This window comes from Oreochromis niloticus, linkage group LG6, assembly GCF_001858045.2.
Source record: "Oreochromis niloticus isolate F11D_XX linkage group LG6, O_niloticus_UMD_NMBU, whole genome shotgun sequence".
NCBI lineage: Eukaryota > Metazoa > Chordata > Actinopteri > Cichliformes > Cichlidae > Oreochromis > Oreochromis niloticus.
This window is the reverse complement of record NC_031971.2, coordinates 26,080,556-26,097,711: the sequence shown is the minus strand read 5'-3', so window position 1 is coordinate 26,097,711 and position 17,156 is coordinate 26,080,556. Positions and strand designations below refer to the sequence as shown.

The 17,156-nt window shown below is 38.0% G+C and overlaps 1 protein-coding gene across 1 annotated transcript in view; it reads left to right on the top strand.

Annotated features, from left to right (window-relative positions):
* Positions 1 to 17,156, top strand: part of usp43a (ubiquitin specific peptidase 43a) — a 123,022-nt gene that overhangs the window by 97,466 nt on the left and 8,400 nt on the right. Inside the window, exons 12-14 of the mRNA XM_005469983.4 lie at positions 4,738 to 4,857; positions 11,484 to 11,733; positions 13,299 to 13,457. Of these exons, the coding sequence (XP_005470040.1) occupies positions 4,738 to 4,857; positions 11,484 to 11,733; positions 13,299 to 13,457 (529 nt within the window). The remainder of the gene's footprint in view (positions 1 to 4,737; positions 4,858 to 11,483; positions 11,734 to 13,298; positions 13,458 to 17,156) is intronic.

Genomic DNA, 17,156 nt, shown 5'->3' with positions numbered 1-17,156 from the left:
GTTAACAGTGTTTATTTGTTTTAGACATTCTAAAAACAATCAGTAATAAATGCATGTTTGGAACCAAACAGTAGAGTTAGTAACAGCAAGCAAACATAGAGGAGCATTTACAGGTTAGAAGACAGATTCTCTTAGGAACTAGTAGAGCCCAGAAACAGATCTATAAGAGGGCGAATACTGGAGTTTTTCTCCACCTTACTAGTCGTGTGAGTTTGTTTGTATGAAAAAAGAGAAAAATATAGACCTCAGGACAAAGGATGTTACATCATATTATAGTTATTCCCCTTTTTCTTCCTGAGATGGAAATTGGAAAAAAATAATAATAATAAAAAATAAACAACAAAACAAAAAACGTCAGTGTGGATTAGATGAGTCTTAGAAGATGGAACATGCAGGCAAAATCTGCTGAGTGTATACAGATCTGTGCAGGTAGAGAGCACTAATGTTGGAGGAAAGGTGTGATGAGCAGGCAAGTGAGTGCTGCAGAAGAATTACTGAAGAACAGAAACGTTGTTGGGCAGTCAGGTGATGAGATGGCTGGTCCAAAACTAACAGCTGTGCAAGCTGAAAATCCAAGATATGACGAATAAACTTCAGTTCAGCATAGCACAAGGCCTCAGCATGCGTAGCACACTGGCATGCACGAGCTGATAAGCCCCAGGTGTGCACGGTGACTGGAGTGGAGCTCGGAGAGTGGGAGATGACAGTGCAGTGTCTACAATTCACAAACTTTAACACACCAAAAGAGACAAGGAAACAAACCAAGGGAGTTAGGGAGTAGTACATATATATATAAATATTTTCACCTGTTAAAGCATTTTTTTTATCAGTACTTATACGATTTTTTTTCTTTATATGTATTTTACCTAAGTGAGAGTAAAATGGAGAAGCATTTTGCTAACCTTCAGCACAGCTTTTTGAAACAATGTGTTATGAACTAAGTAGTACATGTAAAGTCTAAATAAAAAGATCAAAACAAAATGCCTTAAGTCCGCATTCTTTCTAATAGCCAGCAGGTGGTGCCTCCTCTGGTTGTATCAAAGCTTCAGGTTGAATAGAAGACCACAGAGAAATGGCCCACAGTGTTTCCTTTCTCTGTGGCCTCAATAAACACTTTCCTGATTAGTTTATGGGCTCAGTCATTAGTTTCAGGTCATCCTGAATGCAACATGAAATGCTTTGTAACTGCAGACATGAGTCTCATTGATCTAAAACACTGAACGAACCCAAAATGGTAGACTTCTCCATAAACAGTTGGTACTATATTCCCAAAATACAAGCAATACTGTTGCTCAAACTTGTCTATTGTAGGTTTTATTCATTTTTAAATTATTGAACATTTTTGATTTAAATTGCACTACACTCCTTCTCTGTCCTTGTTTGTTAAATCGGACACAAATAAAAGATCAGAAAACTCCTGAACTTAATGAGGATTGTGGCTGAGTGATCAATGATGAAAATCACAAATGTTAACGAGCGGTAAACCTCGTCAGATCTTGTAGTCAGGTAAAAATGCCTGCCTGGACTAACGCGTCTACAGAGCATTTCTTGAAAAGTAAAAGTGTTTTCTGAATTTAAGAAAATCAAGCTATTAGTTTTTTTGTTTTCTTTTTCTTTTTACTTTAAACTGCTGCTTGTTTTAGATTAACAAAGGTTTAGCAGGAAAGGTTTTTCTTAGAAACTGACAATTTGTATTTTGATGTGTGTTTTGTCCTGTGACATTATAACAATTTATATTGATTGATTGATTGATTGATCATACTTTATTCATCCCGAGGGAAATTGGATTAAGGCTGCCAGCCGTGCCAGCGCCGTCTTACCCTTCCGACCATACATACATTACACAAACATCACATGGGGAAGACAGGTCAGAGGGGTATAACATGGAAAAGCACAACATGAGGAAAGATAAGGAGAAAAAAATAACTCCCCCCAGACTGAGCTCCAACAGGGAGATCAGTTTGAGAACAGTTGCATATTGTAATCTTGCAGCCTTGGTCACTGAGCACCAAAGACAAAACCTTTTATCCTTTTTGTTTTTGTCCTTTAACTCTGACTCCTCAAAGTTTATGACAAGTTGACAGCTTGAAAATAATTTTTGGCAGTCCTCCAATCAGGCTTTTGTTATATAGATATAGCCAGCAGTTGGCCATTGCTTGTTTTTATGGGGCAACACACATTATACTGATATTTTGTACCGTAGAACAAAATGTCAGTATACTCTCAGTACTAACAATGCTAACTGTGTCCTTGTTTTTTAAACAGCACATCATCTATACAAACTCTAAAGAAACACAGAAGATTTTTTTCCCACCGCAGCAGCAAGATGTGCATCATGAAATCTCCTTTATGGTTTAGTTTATTATCCTCTTATATAATTTATTATCTCATTCTGAACCCAAACCTTGGCCCTAAAGCCAAGTCTTAACCCTCTGAAGCTGTCAGAAAAAAAGCACAAAGTCATAGTCAAAACTTATCCACTTTCTCAAAATCCTTCCTCCCAAGGTCTAAAACCAAAATCAGTCTTTACAAAGGTAGTCGTACATGTGCACACACACATTGACACACACAGTAGCATAGCAATCGTGCTGCATGTGCCTCAGTGGTATTCAAGAGTAATTTCTCTCTTTGGGAACTCTTAGAATAAGTAGTTGTAACAAGTTAGATCCACTGTGGGTCCTGACGCTACAGGCAGACACAGTTGTTTCCATGGCTAATTATTTGTTTGTATAGTGCTTGTTTTGTGTGCACCTCGACTCTACCCAGTGTGTTCATCGCATCTTTTCATAAGCCTCCAGTTATTCTTCTCACTCCAAACTCCTCTCCCTCTGGTTCAGGAGTGCTACTACATGAATAGGGGAGAGCGATTGGACTACATGTAACAGCCTCGGCTAGCACTGAACCCTGAACCCCCTGCCCCTTCTCTTCTCCCTCTGCTGAGCCACAAACCACACCCCTAACTCCAACAGTAGCTTTATTTCTTTATTTATTTGTAAGAGACCCTGTACAAAACCCAGGCAGAGAATTGACACGTTGTACCAGATTTGATTAGTGTTTGCAGTTTCTTGGCAGGTAATACTTATCTGGTCAGTTATTACTATAGCAAGTGTAACCCACAATCAGACTTGCAGCTCAAAGGGCAACAGTGTGTGAAAGGGAAACATAGTTTTTCTTTATGGAAGAGAATCTAAACATGTTGTACTGCACTTTTGTGAGAGAGGCTTTGCTTTTTTGAAAACAAGACACAAAGTCTCAGTGGGCAGCACTGACTTATTGTCTCCCTTTCAAATCCTGCCTGTAACCATAGCAACTGTAATTGTTAGGTTTTACCATTTCTAGCCATGAGACAGTTGTAGCAGGATTAACTGACAGCGTGTGTGCACAGGACATTTTTTAGCCTAAGGGCATTATTTATATAATAATTTTTGTGAAGTTGTCCATTTTTACTCTGAGCGCTGTGACGAGCTGTCAAGAGATTCTAAGACACTTCTTCAGCTTCGAATCAGAGAGGAGAAACACACACTGCAGTTAGTTTACTTGCAAGCAAGGGCAGTCACAGCACCCGCACAGAAGTGAGGGCTCTGAGACTCGCGCCGTGCCACTGCCCTGGTCTTTATTTATACATCATTGTGTGTGTGTGTGTGTGTGTGTGTGTATATGTGTGTGTGTGGGGTCAGAGTGTGACCCCACAAATGACTTCCCTAAACCTGCTGGTCTGGAAGTCCAACAGTTCATCTAAACAAAAGGCACTTAGCCTAAAACAGACATAGATACGTTTATCCTATCATAAAACAATAAGACAAGGTACGACCTCACCCATGCTCCCAAAATGTGGGTGTGAAAGCCAGAACACTCTGGAATGCACATAAAAGTCCTTGCAGCCTTCTACAGATCACACATCCTATCACTACACAATCGATTATACACCTCTAAGCATGTATGGAAACTTATATCATTAAAAGATTTTACTGACTACTAAGTACAATTTTCCATTGACACGAGCTGATGCAGCTAAAGGCATTTTTCCTGTGTGAAATCCATGCTTTCAAATTCCAAGCAGTCTTTGAGATGTCAGTCTCTAACAAGTGAACCTTTACGATTCTTTACATTTGCCAGTCTGCAGCACAGACCTCTAAACCATAAAGCAAGAAGAGAAAAATCCCAAGATGATGCATTTTAATATGTTGAGCTAATGAAAGTGTATTTAAGGTGACCATGGCTTAGGCGGTAGAATAGATTTATCGGTAATTGGAGGGGTGGTGTACTTTTTTTTAATCAATGGGTCCTTTACTCTGCATGTCAAATGTACCTCAAAATTGCTCATCATTTATCATCTCTCTGTGTGTCTGGGGGGTATTTTGTAGCATTATATGAAGAGCTTTGTGAATGAGTAGAGCACTTTTAGTGGTCAATAAGATGAGAAATGTGCTATACAAATCCAGTCAATTTATCCTCTATACAGTGACTTCAAAGCGCCTTAAGGTGCTTCTGTGAAGATGAAAAACCAAAGACGAGGAAGGCGAGAAAATTGTTCTACCTTTAAGTGGAACAAGGACAAGACTTTAATTTAAAAAGCTTTCATGCAATCAGGCATCATTATGACAAAAATTAATGCGTAAAAAAAAAATCAGGCAAGCTTTTGTCTTTTGATCTGGGAAAAGCGAATGAAAAATAGATTAATATAACCTGCTTTATTTATGTAACCGTGCACCTAATTGATGTAAATATTGATTCCAGCTTGCACCAGATGATGCCTGGAAGTGCCCCCACTGTAAGCAGCTTCAGCAGGGCATGGTGAAGATGAGCCTGTGGACTCTGCCAGACATACTGATCCTCCATCTCAAGCGCTTCCGTCAGGTAGGCCAGCTTCAAAGTGGTCTCAAGTGAAGACAAGCACCTTTCATCTTGATCACTGCATTACTACTACAGTCAGCAAAATAATTTATTTAAAAGATGTCTGTGGTAGTAACAAACACCTGAGGAACTATTATCTGACTCTACACAGACAATTTGACAAATTATAGAAGAGCCTGATACAATATTCAAGAAAAATGAATACACACCTTTGAAATGACTAAAATTAAAGTGATTTCAAAATAGCATCAACTTACAGTAATAGCTTTAAGATTTTTTTGTGAAATGGATTGAAATAATTATTTAAAAGTTTACTGTGTTTAGTCTCATTTAAAATACATTATGCAGACTACATTTAACACAACAGTGCAAAAAAACTGAAGCTAAACACAACAACAAGTCTGTTGAATGCTGCAGGAAAAGAGTATATGTGTAATTTCCAATTAACAACTATATGAACAGTCTTATAAAGAAACCACAGCTGTCTAAAAGATTTGCTTTAAAAAGAAAGCAGTTTGTGAGAACTCATCACGATAAGAGAAGATCAGTTAAGCCAAATTTGTTTCCTGAAATACTAAATGAAAAGATGAGTTTGAGTGTAAAGAAATGTAGCCTTTAATGATTTCAAAAGCACTGCAGCAAACAAGAAAGGAAAGCCAGATGAATTCTGTGAACGGCCATTTGTGAACAGTCATTGAAAAAGACAACCTCTCTGTCAAAGAGCTGCTCAATATCTGTGAAGAGTAAAAATGAAATGTTTCTCTGTGGATGATGGGTATGTGAAAACATGTTTTTGATAAAATACTTGCCATAACAAATACAAATTACAAATTAATAAACTCATTATTGTGCTTACAGTTTCTCTTGATGGCCCAGTGTTGGATCGAATATTAAAGAGAATAAAACTGACATTTTATGGATTGATTTTTGCAAGAGTATAAAAGTCCCAGAAAATCCCTTGTGCCTGACCATCTCCAGAGGACTTTTTGTTGTTGTTGTTGTTAAGCCACTTAACAGTGACCTGTGTGTCATTCAAGCATGAAAAGGCACTTAACTCAATGCATAAACCAGTTTTATGTCTACACATAGCAGACAATTTAGCAAAGAACCAATTTTATATCATATCTTTTAGCACTTTGTTACTACCAGCCTGTCACGAACAAGCACAATTTGTTTCTTTTGCTTTAATTTAAACTATGAAAAATACAAACGATAACAAAGTCTGACAGGGTGTTTTTGCAACAAGGTCATTCCTAAAGAGCCGTTAGCTGAAAACTTAAAGAATATCTCATCATGATCTGCAGGAAACTGGACAAGCGGAAAAAAAAAAAGACAAAAGTGGCCTAAGTGGCCCAAAAAAAAAGCTATCAGTAAGTCATGAAAGTCAAGTCCTTAAGTAAAAAGGATGGATGCAGTGATGCCTCTAGTCCTTCTGGTGATCCAGCTAATGTTCGTCGAAGCCTAATCAAAAATGGTCTCAGTCAAAGAGCAGCTGTCAAGAAACCATTCTGAGGAAAGGGAAACAGGGAGAAACGGGCTGAGGTATGGAATGAAAATCAGTGGCAACGGGTCTTTTATACTTGAATGATTCATAGGTCAGTGCTAAGTGGCTTAAAACACAAACCAAAAGGCAAGGACTGGAATGAAAATGAGAAAAAAATCAGTCAATATCCAAAGAGAAACTGAAAGATCCCCAACAGCCTGAAAAAACTATACACAGCAAGCTTCTTTCTAACACCCTTTCCTCTTTACTGAGATAGACAAGCGCCATGTCACAATCATTGAAGCATGCCTGCTTCTTTAAAACCAACACCCCACCTTTCTCTGGCCTTCATGCATTATTCCAAACACGTATTATCGGTGTAAATCCCCCACACCCCATTACCTTGCCACCGTGAAGTTCTTTAATAACCTGAGAGATCTCAGTCTGGAAAATTAAAAAGGATTCAAACCCATGCATTTTCTTCCTCAACTAAACTCTGTCTAGAGCCAAGGCAACGCAAAAAGTTAAAAAGTGGTGTTTTTATGAATTCTGACTGTTTACTGAAGGAAGAACATGAAAGAAGGCAAGTGAATGCAACCAAGATGAAAGCAAATGTGCCACACAAATTAATTGCTGGTTCTTTTAACCACTCTTTATGAAACATTCTGATGTTGTACATCAATGCGGGAAAAACACAAATGAAAACTGAAGGAGGACATGCAAAGGGTTGGTGTTACAGAAGACATGGGGTAAGATGGAGGCAGATGATACATAAAGGGAGTGGATGAAAGAAGAATTAGTAATCAGCCACAGGCTTTTTCGGCCTCAGATATACAGATGTATGCTTTTAGGATGGCTCCCTCACAAAGGCCCGCCATGTTTAGAATTTTTCCCACTCCATCTCTATGTATGCCAGGTCATATTTTTCCCCACACCTGGTATAATCAGTTAGAAAGCTGCTTTCTCCTATTTTCTGTCTGGTGGAGTCTCTTATTATTATTATTATTTTCCATCTGTTCACGTGTTAGCTTCCCAGTACTCTCTCAAAGAGGTACCCATCTCCGTACTGCAATTTCATAGTAATTCTGCGTAGGTCATTTACACTCCAAATTGTTACCAAGTGTCCTTTCTAATTTCCCTGGCTGAGATCATTCAGTACTATGCACACCAGTTACAGTTGTAGTGAATCTCCTGCCATGAAGTTAAAATATTCCCTAACCCTGGCCTTTTTGCCATAACTGACTCATCACTAGTGACGTTTGCTCAGGGACTAGAGATAGAAATTAACTTTTGGCTTTATTCGTTTTGTGCTTCTCCCTATAAGTAAACATTTGAAAAACCATTGACACAAACCCTTAACAGCTGCTTTCACAGGAGACTCATTAGTATCCCTTCATATGCCTGGTTCTTCTTGTTCCTTGTTTCAAAAGTGAACCCTACCCTTTTCTTTAGATACTTCCTTCTCTGAGTTTTAATGAACACATTGTAAGTTGTCAGTATTTTGTTGCAGCAGCTATGTTTGCTATGCCTAACGCTGTAAGGTCATAGCATGCGACCCTTTATTTGTAATTGGTTGAGGATAATCTTTTTAGTAACATGGTAATACCACTATATTTATGCTTGGACATGTTGCCAGTGTGCATAACAATGAAACTCTAAATAAGTATTTTGTCGCACTAGGAAAACAGCTCATTTTCCAGCACAGCTAACAAGCTATATCCCCTGATCTGAAATAGCTGCCAGTGTTTTGGAGAAACTCAACCAAACTGGTTTGTGTTAACAAAATGGCAGCATTTATTAACATTTACTTAACCAATTTGGTCTTACTTAAGCCATCACTCTGTTTTTTTCAATGGCCCTGATCAGTACAAGTTTAAGTCACAATGACACAACTTCAGGAAACTTCAAATTTAATTAAAAAACAAACAAACAAAGAATCTTTGAGTTTACAATAGTTCCTCAATTTTCACTTACATTTGCAAAAACATGCCAAGGGAGCTTAAAAGCATAAAAGATCTTTTTCCCATCACAGTCTGATACAAAGTGACTGACCAGGAGCAGGCAGTGTTGCTGTTGTTGCTACATTAACTGAGATATTCGAACACACAGAAATGACTGATAAATCATTTTTTCTCTAGAAGCTAAATTAATTTTCCCTAGGGGCCACATACTGTGTATAGTATTAATGCCAACATGAACATCCCTGACGATCCTTTCACTCCATATGTGACAATATGCTCCTTAGACCCAGCCTATTCATTTATGTCCTCTGTGGTGGACAAACAAATCACAAAAAAGGTTAAACTGAAAGATTCTTTTGTGTTCCTCGGTTCTCAGGATGTGACATTTAAAATCTACCTGTGTAGATACTTCACCCAAACAGGGGCAGGTAGAAGTCAAACACTTTTCAAGACCTACTTCTTTTTCACAAAAAGCTGAGACCTTAATGGTTGCTTTCAGCAATGAAGTTTAGGTTTCATTAGAATACAGTGAGACAGCTCAATGACAGAGAGGAACTTTTCCTATTTTCATGCAATTTATTCTTTTTTAATAGATAGAAGAGGTTATGTATTGATGGGATTTTTCTCTTTATTTAATCTGTGCAATTGCTCCCCACACTGACTCCTGTGAGTGTTGTGCTGCTATATTTTACATTAGTGCTTAATACCGCCTTGCTGAACATAATAATTCCTCACAGTCATGATTTGGTCTTACTTGGAACGAGTGTTGAATGTTGAGAAACTGGGACTGCTGGACTCATTTCTGCTCAATATTAATCTTATGTCTTTATAAACTGCTGCTAATGAGAGCAGATGTTGCAATTAGACAATGAAAGTGTAAAACAGGTATAGTTAAAAACACCAATATTTTAAGACAATTTATCAATCTAATTCTCAAAAACAATTGTGAGCAAAATGTGCATGTTTTTGCTAAATTTCAAAGTTTTGAATCTTAATTTTACTTTATAGAATATATTGTACTGCTATTTTACTTGTAGTTCATTCATTCATGTGACGTTTTTCAGTTCTTTCTTCTTGTTCAGTGAAAGAAATTTAGTCTGTTTTTGGGTTGAACCAGTGCATTAAAGTCAGGTTGAGTGTGTGAGGTGGAAACATGAAGGACAGTCATGTCTGCTTTCCATTATCCATCTGACAGTTCTGGATGTCCTTGCCTTTCGTCTCACAAAATTGTTGAATTTTTGTTGTCAGGCTGCACACTCTTTTTAGCACTTTGCCCAGGCTGAACCACCTGACACCTGTGTGGTATATGTTCCCAGATAAACTATTTTAGTTATGACATCAACAACATGGTTAATTATTTTGCTCTGACTTACACAGCACCTCTAGGTGTGTAATACAATGCCAAAATACCAATTTCAGTTGTAGGTTAATTTCAGTCACTTTATCCTTCGTCCACTTCAAAAGTCCAACATTTTTCCATGTCAGATTTGGACAAACATCAGTTGTTACACCTGTCGGTGTGTCCCACTTTCTATCAAAGCATGTAATTGCCTCCATGAACAAATCACTTCCTGTTGTGCTGCCATTCCGCTGTAACTTCAAACTCTGTCGCGGACACCACAGCTCTTGCCCAGAGTCTTTTACAGTTTGCTTGGAAAGAAAGAAGCAGAAAGAGGAAAGGCCCCTTGAGTTAAGCCCTACTGATCACCTCACTACATGAGACCCTTTCTTCAAAAACTCTAGTATCAGATCCTGATTTTGGAGTTCCTGACTGATGCACCTTTTCTTAGTCTCTGCATTCGAATTCAGTCATTCAGTCTGCCGAACTCTGTGCCACTCTTAGCTCTTAGCATCAGAGACCAGAGCTGGTAATCTGCACAGCACAATTTCTAAGGTTAGGGGTTATGCAGGGCCTTCCATCATGATAAGGATCTGATCTCAATAGGAGAGCTTCTATACTAAAAAGTGATTTGAATAAAAAATCCATACTGAATCACAATCATGTAAGAGAAAACTGCTGGGCACTTCTTTTACTGACCTAAAGCTTTTTTTTCTGATTCTGGTTACTTCTAAAGAGCCTCTGGAATAAAACTGACAGTAAGTAAAAGAAGAATTCATATTTCCAGTTGCATTTATATTTCTTTGACCTATGCAAATAGTTTGTCTTTATTTATTTGCCATTTAATTCATTTGGCAGCTATTTGCTAGTTTTACTTTTTGTAGATTTTCAGACTCCTAACAGAGTAATATTTGCCTGCATATTCAGTTGTTGTTGTAGAGCTTTGTGAATCTAAATGTAGGTCTAGCTTTTACTGCAGTTGATTCCAGTTGTTTGCTCATGAGCTGTTTTCTCTTTTTAACTTTGTCTTCAGCCACTGCTCAGTCAGTCACAACAACTGTTACCTCAAGGTGCTTTATATTGTAAGGTAAAGACTCTAAAATAACAGAGAAACAAAAATATTTAGGTTTTAAAATTTTCAAATAAATTACATACCCAAAGCTGAAACCTCTTAAAATTGCATTCAGACTCACATTCTTTCTGCCAGGCTCGCATGTGTCAGTTGGTCGGCAGATGTTATGTTGAGAAATTCTATTACTGCGCCACTCAGAACAGTCAAAACTTGTTGTAAAGCTACTCAAGCATTGTCTTGCTTGAATGCTTTTCGTCACCCTCATGTTGAAAGGTGATTGTTGACCCATTTCACTGTGTACACTGGTGTATGCCCTGTGAACTTCATTCTGCTTGCTGCAGGTGCCCTCAAATCACTTTCTAGACACAACACATCTTTAAGGAAATGAACATTTTGTTTTCCATTGTAACTATAATCAACACAATGCTTTGTAAATCAATCAGTCATACATTTCTCTAGATAGGGTCCCTGCTGTTCCTGTCAACATCCTTTCCAGTCTTAGCACTGCTTTCTTTAAATTTTACAACAAATGGACATCAGAATAACTTTTAGGTGTCTATTTCTGTCTGCATATCTGTGGCTGAGGAGAGAGCACAGCAAAAGAGTGGATATAGAATCAGTCAAGCCTTTGCTAATAGGCAAACATAGTAATTGACACATTACTATTTGGGAATTGCAAAAGAAAAAAAGTATTTCTAAGTACTTAAAGCACAAAAATGTGCAAACATAATAGTGTGTATGGACTGTATACATGAATAATGATTTTTGAAACAGGTTGGAGAGCGAAGGAACAAGCTGTCAACACTCGTGCGTTTCCCTCTAACTGGTCTGGACATGGCACCGCATGTAGTGAAGAGAAGCCAGAGCATGAAGAACCTGAATATGGGGCCATCGCCACCTTCCTGGAAACAGCACTCAGGCCAACCACACCAAGCTGCTGACATGATGCTTCCTCACGAATTCCTGTATGATCTTTATGCTGTGTGTAACCATCACGGGGGAATGCATGGAGGACATTATACTGGTATGCAACAATGACGTCTTCTTATTGCTTTTCATACACACTCTTCTGTCATGCAGTAGGCACATCCAGACAGATGATGTTACTGCATAATATGGATATATACACTGTGTGTGTGTGTGTGTGTGTGTGTGTGTGTGTGTGTGTGTGTGTGTGTACATGTTTAGGTATCTTTGTGAGGACAGAAAATTGGCATGCCACTATACTTGTGGGGACCAACTGTCACTTATGGGGACAAAATGCTCATTCCCACAGGGTTGAAGGAGTTTTTGAGGCTCAAAATGTGGTTTTAGTTTCAGGGTTACAATTAGGTTAGGTTCAGGCTGAGGGTTAGGGTTAGACATACATTTTTGATGGTTAGGGTAAGCCGCTAGGGAAAGCATTATGACAATTAGATGTTCTCACTAAGATATGAAAATGAGTCTGTGTGTGTGTGTGTGTGTGTGTGTGTGTGTGTGTGTGTGTGTGAGTGTGTTACAACTTGGACCAGATTTAGCTAGAATGCTAACTCCACAAGGAAGACCATTTTTTATCTCAGCAGAGCAAACTGCTTTGTGCTGCTTAGTGTTTTAATTTTAAATAAAATGTTTAAATACAACCCTCCAGCAGTCTGGGTCTCTACTGTCCTCGGCTTGGTGAACTGTGGTTCATCCCAATAGTCCTGTGCACAGTAATTGCAAGTAGCTAAGTGCGTCCCTAAATGTGGGATGGATTTCCAATTTCAGGTACTGCCCAGGCTGCCATTTAGACTGTCAGTATGTGGAGGATTATCAAACTACGTCTGTCTGATAAGAATGATTTTATTTTACTAATGGTTGGCTCCCTCTTCAACTCCGTTTTTTAGTATATGTACATTTGTGGAAAAAATAATTCCTTAATTCCCCTGCTGAATTTGTAAGTTTGCTCACTGACAACACAAATAAATGTTTCATTTTAACTGGAGACTGAATACCATCAAAAGAAGAAAAAAAAATACAATGTACATTGCACAAGCACCTAAATTGATTTGCTTGTCATTGAGTTAAATGTGTATTTGATCCGGGTCTTCACCATGACAGCTACCACTTTACATTTGCACCCTATCCTGGTTCTTTTATCTGAGAGCCCAACAGTGTTATGCACAATAACACAATCTGTGGTGGTGTCCCTAATTTAACTAAAAAAAATAAATAAAATTGATCTTATTTTACTGGAATGAAAAAAACCCAGCATCTCTAAACACATCGTTAAAATAAGTCAAAATAGCACCTGAACAACAAGAAACTGTAGCTGGAGAGCAGCTCCATGTGTCCAGGAGTGGTCCTTGATGTATTCTGTCTTGCTGCTTTAACAAGCTGAGAAACATAGACTATCAACAGTCTCTGCAGTGAAGGAAAATACAACTCACATTTAAATGTGAAGCTTTTCTATGTACACTGTATTTACAGGCAGCAAAGAGGTTATGTGCTATGGACCTCCCAAGACAGTGCATTTTAGGGGAAAAATGAGTTCATCTCCACATGCAATTTTCTGATAACAATTATGCCAGAAAAACATTATTTATCGTTGTTGTCTGTTTTTTATTCCAGCTTACTGTAGGAATTCAGTGGATGGTCAGTGGTATAGCTACGACGACAGCAGTGTAGACCTGGTGCAAGACGAGGAAGTCTGCACAAGGGGTGCTTACATCCTTTTCTACCAGAGACGAAACATCATTCCCCCGTGGTCAGCCAGCAGCTCCATCAGAGGTATGCTGTGAAATAACAAGCAAAGCAGACAGCTGAAAGCATATAAGAGCTTGTGTTTGTTTTTCAAAGGTCCTAAAAATGGTAAATAGTCAATTAATGTCTGTACTTTAAACATACGTACCTTAGGCAATAGTGGTTTTCAAGGACGGAAATATATCTGTGTTGTCTGCTGCACTGTGCTCAGTTAGCAAAACGCACACACGTCTGATACCTTATCTGACATATCTGAGCGTATCTGGTGAGACAGTTTGACAAAGATTCTTTTACACATACACCCTGCACCATGTAGACAATACAAACTAACACATCCTGTTCTTGCTGAATGTGTTCATCGAGTACATGCAAAATGTTTCCACAGCAAAAGTTTACTTACATTTAAATGGACTTTTTACGAGAGCGAGACTACATAAATGGTGGGGCGGGGTACTTTTACTGCTATAGGAATAATTCAGAATAACAGTGATTTTGCTGGACCACAAATGAATCATTAACAACAAGCAACTTGTAAGAAACACAGTAAGATAATTGCACCTTGCTCTCTGTAGTCTCAAGCATGCATCCTACAATAAAGTACAACTGTAATCACTAATTAATCAAAAGTGAGACATAAATCATGCCTCTTCTTCCTCTTTCACAGTAAGAGAGGAAAAATGTAATGAAAGTTGGCGTTTTAATCAGATATTTATATAATACAGCTCAGTATCAAGTAGAATTGACTTGAAGAAATCAGCTGTCAATCCCATGACTATAAATGATGCAAAAAGAGCTTTTTTTCCTAATACATACCACCTATCCCTGCACTCCTGCCTCACTGACTTGCAACTTTTGTGAGTTGCAATGATACTGAGGTCTTTCAACCTTTGAAGTAAGTTCAGAGCCGAACATGCTGGTACAAACAGAGAAGACTGTACTGTCAAGAACCTGCTTTGATTCACAGAAAACCACGGGTCTGTCAAATCTGCTCATTTAGCTTCACATGAAATGCTGAATGTGTAGCAAAGTCCTCTGTCAGACTGCAAAAAAGAAAAAAAAAAGAGAGAACTCATCCAAAATATTGTCAAGTCAGTTGTTTGACTCTTTTTTTTTCTTTTTTTAAACTGGAAATATAATTATTAAACTGAGATGAATGAACCGCATGTCACTGGTAAGGGTATGTTAAGAGCTAAAAGTCAGATAGCATAGTAGTCATAATTCTGTACAGATGACTTTGAAACCTTTTGCCATGACAGCTCACTGAAGGGCATACACTTACTACAAATGTCAGAATGCCTAAAATCATTATAATACCAACCTTTATCTTTATGTAATCGGCTCTCCTATTGCCTTTTACAAATCCAAATAACCAGTGACCTTATTTTTATATGGTGCACCGGCAATACAAGTCAAAAAGACAGCTTTTTTATGCTGCACAAACTGTCTGCACATACAGTCATATGAAAAACAGTTTTCACAGGACTCCTTGAAGTCCTTTTAAAAACTAAGTACACTTTTAATGCTTCTATAGAAATTAAGAGGGTAAGTAGCAGCTAGGTGCTGCTAATCAAGTGTATTTGAGTAATTATCAAGTCCAGACCTCGAACTGATTGAAATGCTGTGGCAGAGCCTTTAGGGTGCTATGCATAAACAAATGCCTGCAAACCTCAATGAACTAAGCAGTGTTATAAAGAAGAGTGGGCCAAAAAATATTCCACAATAATTTTCAAATTATTGCTGCTAAAGGTGGTTCTAGAAGATGTCGAATCGTGAGCTGTGCCTAGTTTTTCACATGACTGGATAGAGTCTGTACTATACTGTATGTAAGTACTCCCGAGTGGTTTTTGTTTATCTTGTCCATTTTCAAATGTGTGAGTTCAGTCCAGTAGCCCTGTGGAGTACTGTGGAGGCAGTTTGTAGGAGTGGTTTGGGTCCATTGAAAATTATTACAAAATTGTTTTTTTTATCACATCTGTCCTAATGGGAGTTTATATTCACATGGCTATTTGAATCATGTTCTATGGTCTGTACAGACACCAGATCTCAACGCAGTTGAACTCTAGGAGAAATCTTCACACTGAGATGTCCAACGCTTCTCTCAAATGTTGCCATCAAAACACTGAATGAGGCAATATACTTTTAAATGATGATGTTCCATCCCTAAAACTGTGCTCAGACACTTGTATAATGAACCATAGCACATTGACTTTGTTGTGGTAGCACATGGTGGCCCAAGGCCTTAATAAGACACTTTATTGTTCTTTCCTAAAATTTGATCTTGCTGTATGATAATAATTTGTCCTCTTGTAGAAGTCATCGTGTTTGTCTTCAGTGCTATGTTTATCCTTTGGGGTTTAAGCACCTTGAGGCAAAAGTTATTATGACTTGGCATTATATAAATGAAAATGAAATTGGAATTGAACTGAGGTTTAGAAAATTAGGGGTTATTAATAAATACCAAAATAAATACCATAATCAACAAATAATGGCTTAATGTCTATGTTTTGTGTAAATCTGTCAGACTCCAATCAAACAAACACAGACATTTCAAGGCTCACTTTTATGTCCCTCTAACTTTATTAGAATAAAATAGACTAGAATAACCCTTTATTGTCATTTTACATGTACAACAATATTGGATGGATACTCCACACCAACAATGCCAGAATAAAATATAAATAGTAGACATCAGGAATAAATATCAAACAGGAGAAATATATACAATGAAGAGGGGTATATACAAAACAAGAGAAATGCATACAAAAATAAGAGAAAGACACAAATTAGAGAACAGCTGCAAAGTGCTTGGAAGAGCATGTGGACAACAAACCATGTCAAGTGAAAAGGACCAGAAATTGTTCATAAGAGTGTCAAAGTGCTTTGGGCCTTTTTTCTAAATATTCAAGTTTGAAACTAGAACAGTTAATTGAATATCAAGTTACGTCTCCTGTTTTTAGCCCTTAGCTCTTACAAATGAAATAGAGAACAGAGAAGCATCCATTAATAAGGAAAGTTAGAGAAAATATGTAGATAAGACATTCTCTGTGAGGTATGACATCATTTTAAGCCAGTGTCAGATACTCGTTTAGTCAGCTGTTAGTTGCAGAGGCTGTAGATGGTAAACAAATATGTTGCTTCACATTAGTGCTTTATTATCAGCCCCACTGCCCACGGTGTTGGGGCAAGAACTTTTCAAATATGGTTAGTGGATTGAAGCAAAGAGCATGACGTTTAAAACATACATTATCATTGTCAAATGAAACATCCTATGTGAGTTCAAAATTTACATTTCAGAACATAATTTTAAAAATAACATGGTTCTCTATAAGTCTTACCTCAGCAAAACCTCAGATAAAAAAATAACAATTTAGATATTACACTATCTCGTTATTTATTTAACACAAACTAAACCAAAATGCAAGAGAAGTGTTTGAAAAACTAAGTACTAACCTTACTGCGTCCTCGAAAACTGATCACATTGAATAAATGATCATTAGCAAGTGTGAGTATGTGGTGAGGCGTGGTCGGCGGTGCCGTGCGGACGCACCTGCACGGCATCCGCAATCACGCCCACCTGTTAAAACACGGGGACTCGGGGGTTGGTGAATGATTGTGGTGTGTTGCTGCAGCTCACAGGCTGCCGGCCGCAGCAAAAACCTGTGGTCCGGCCTTGCCTTATTCACACCACAGAGTACTTCTATGAAAGTAGAGGTTTTGGCAGTTTGC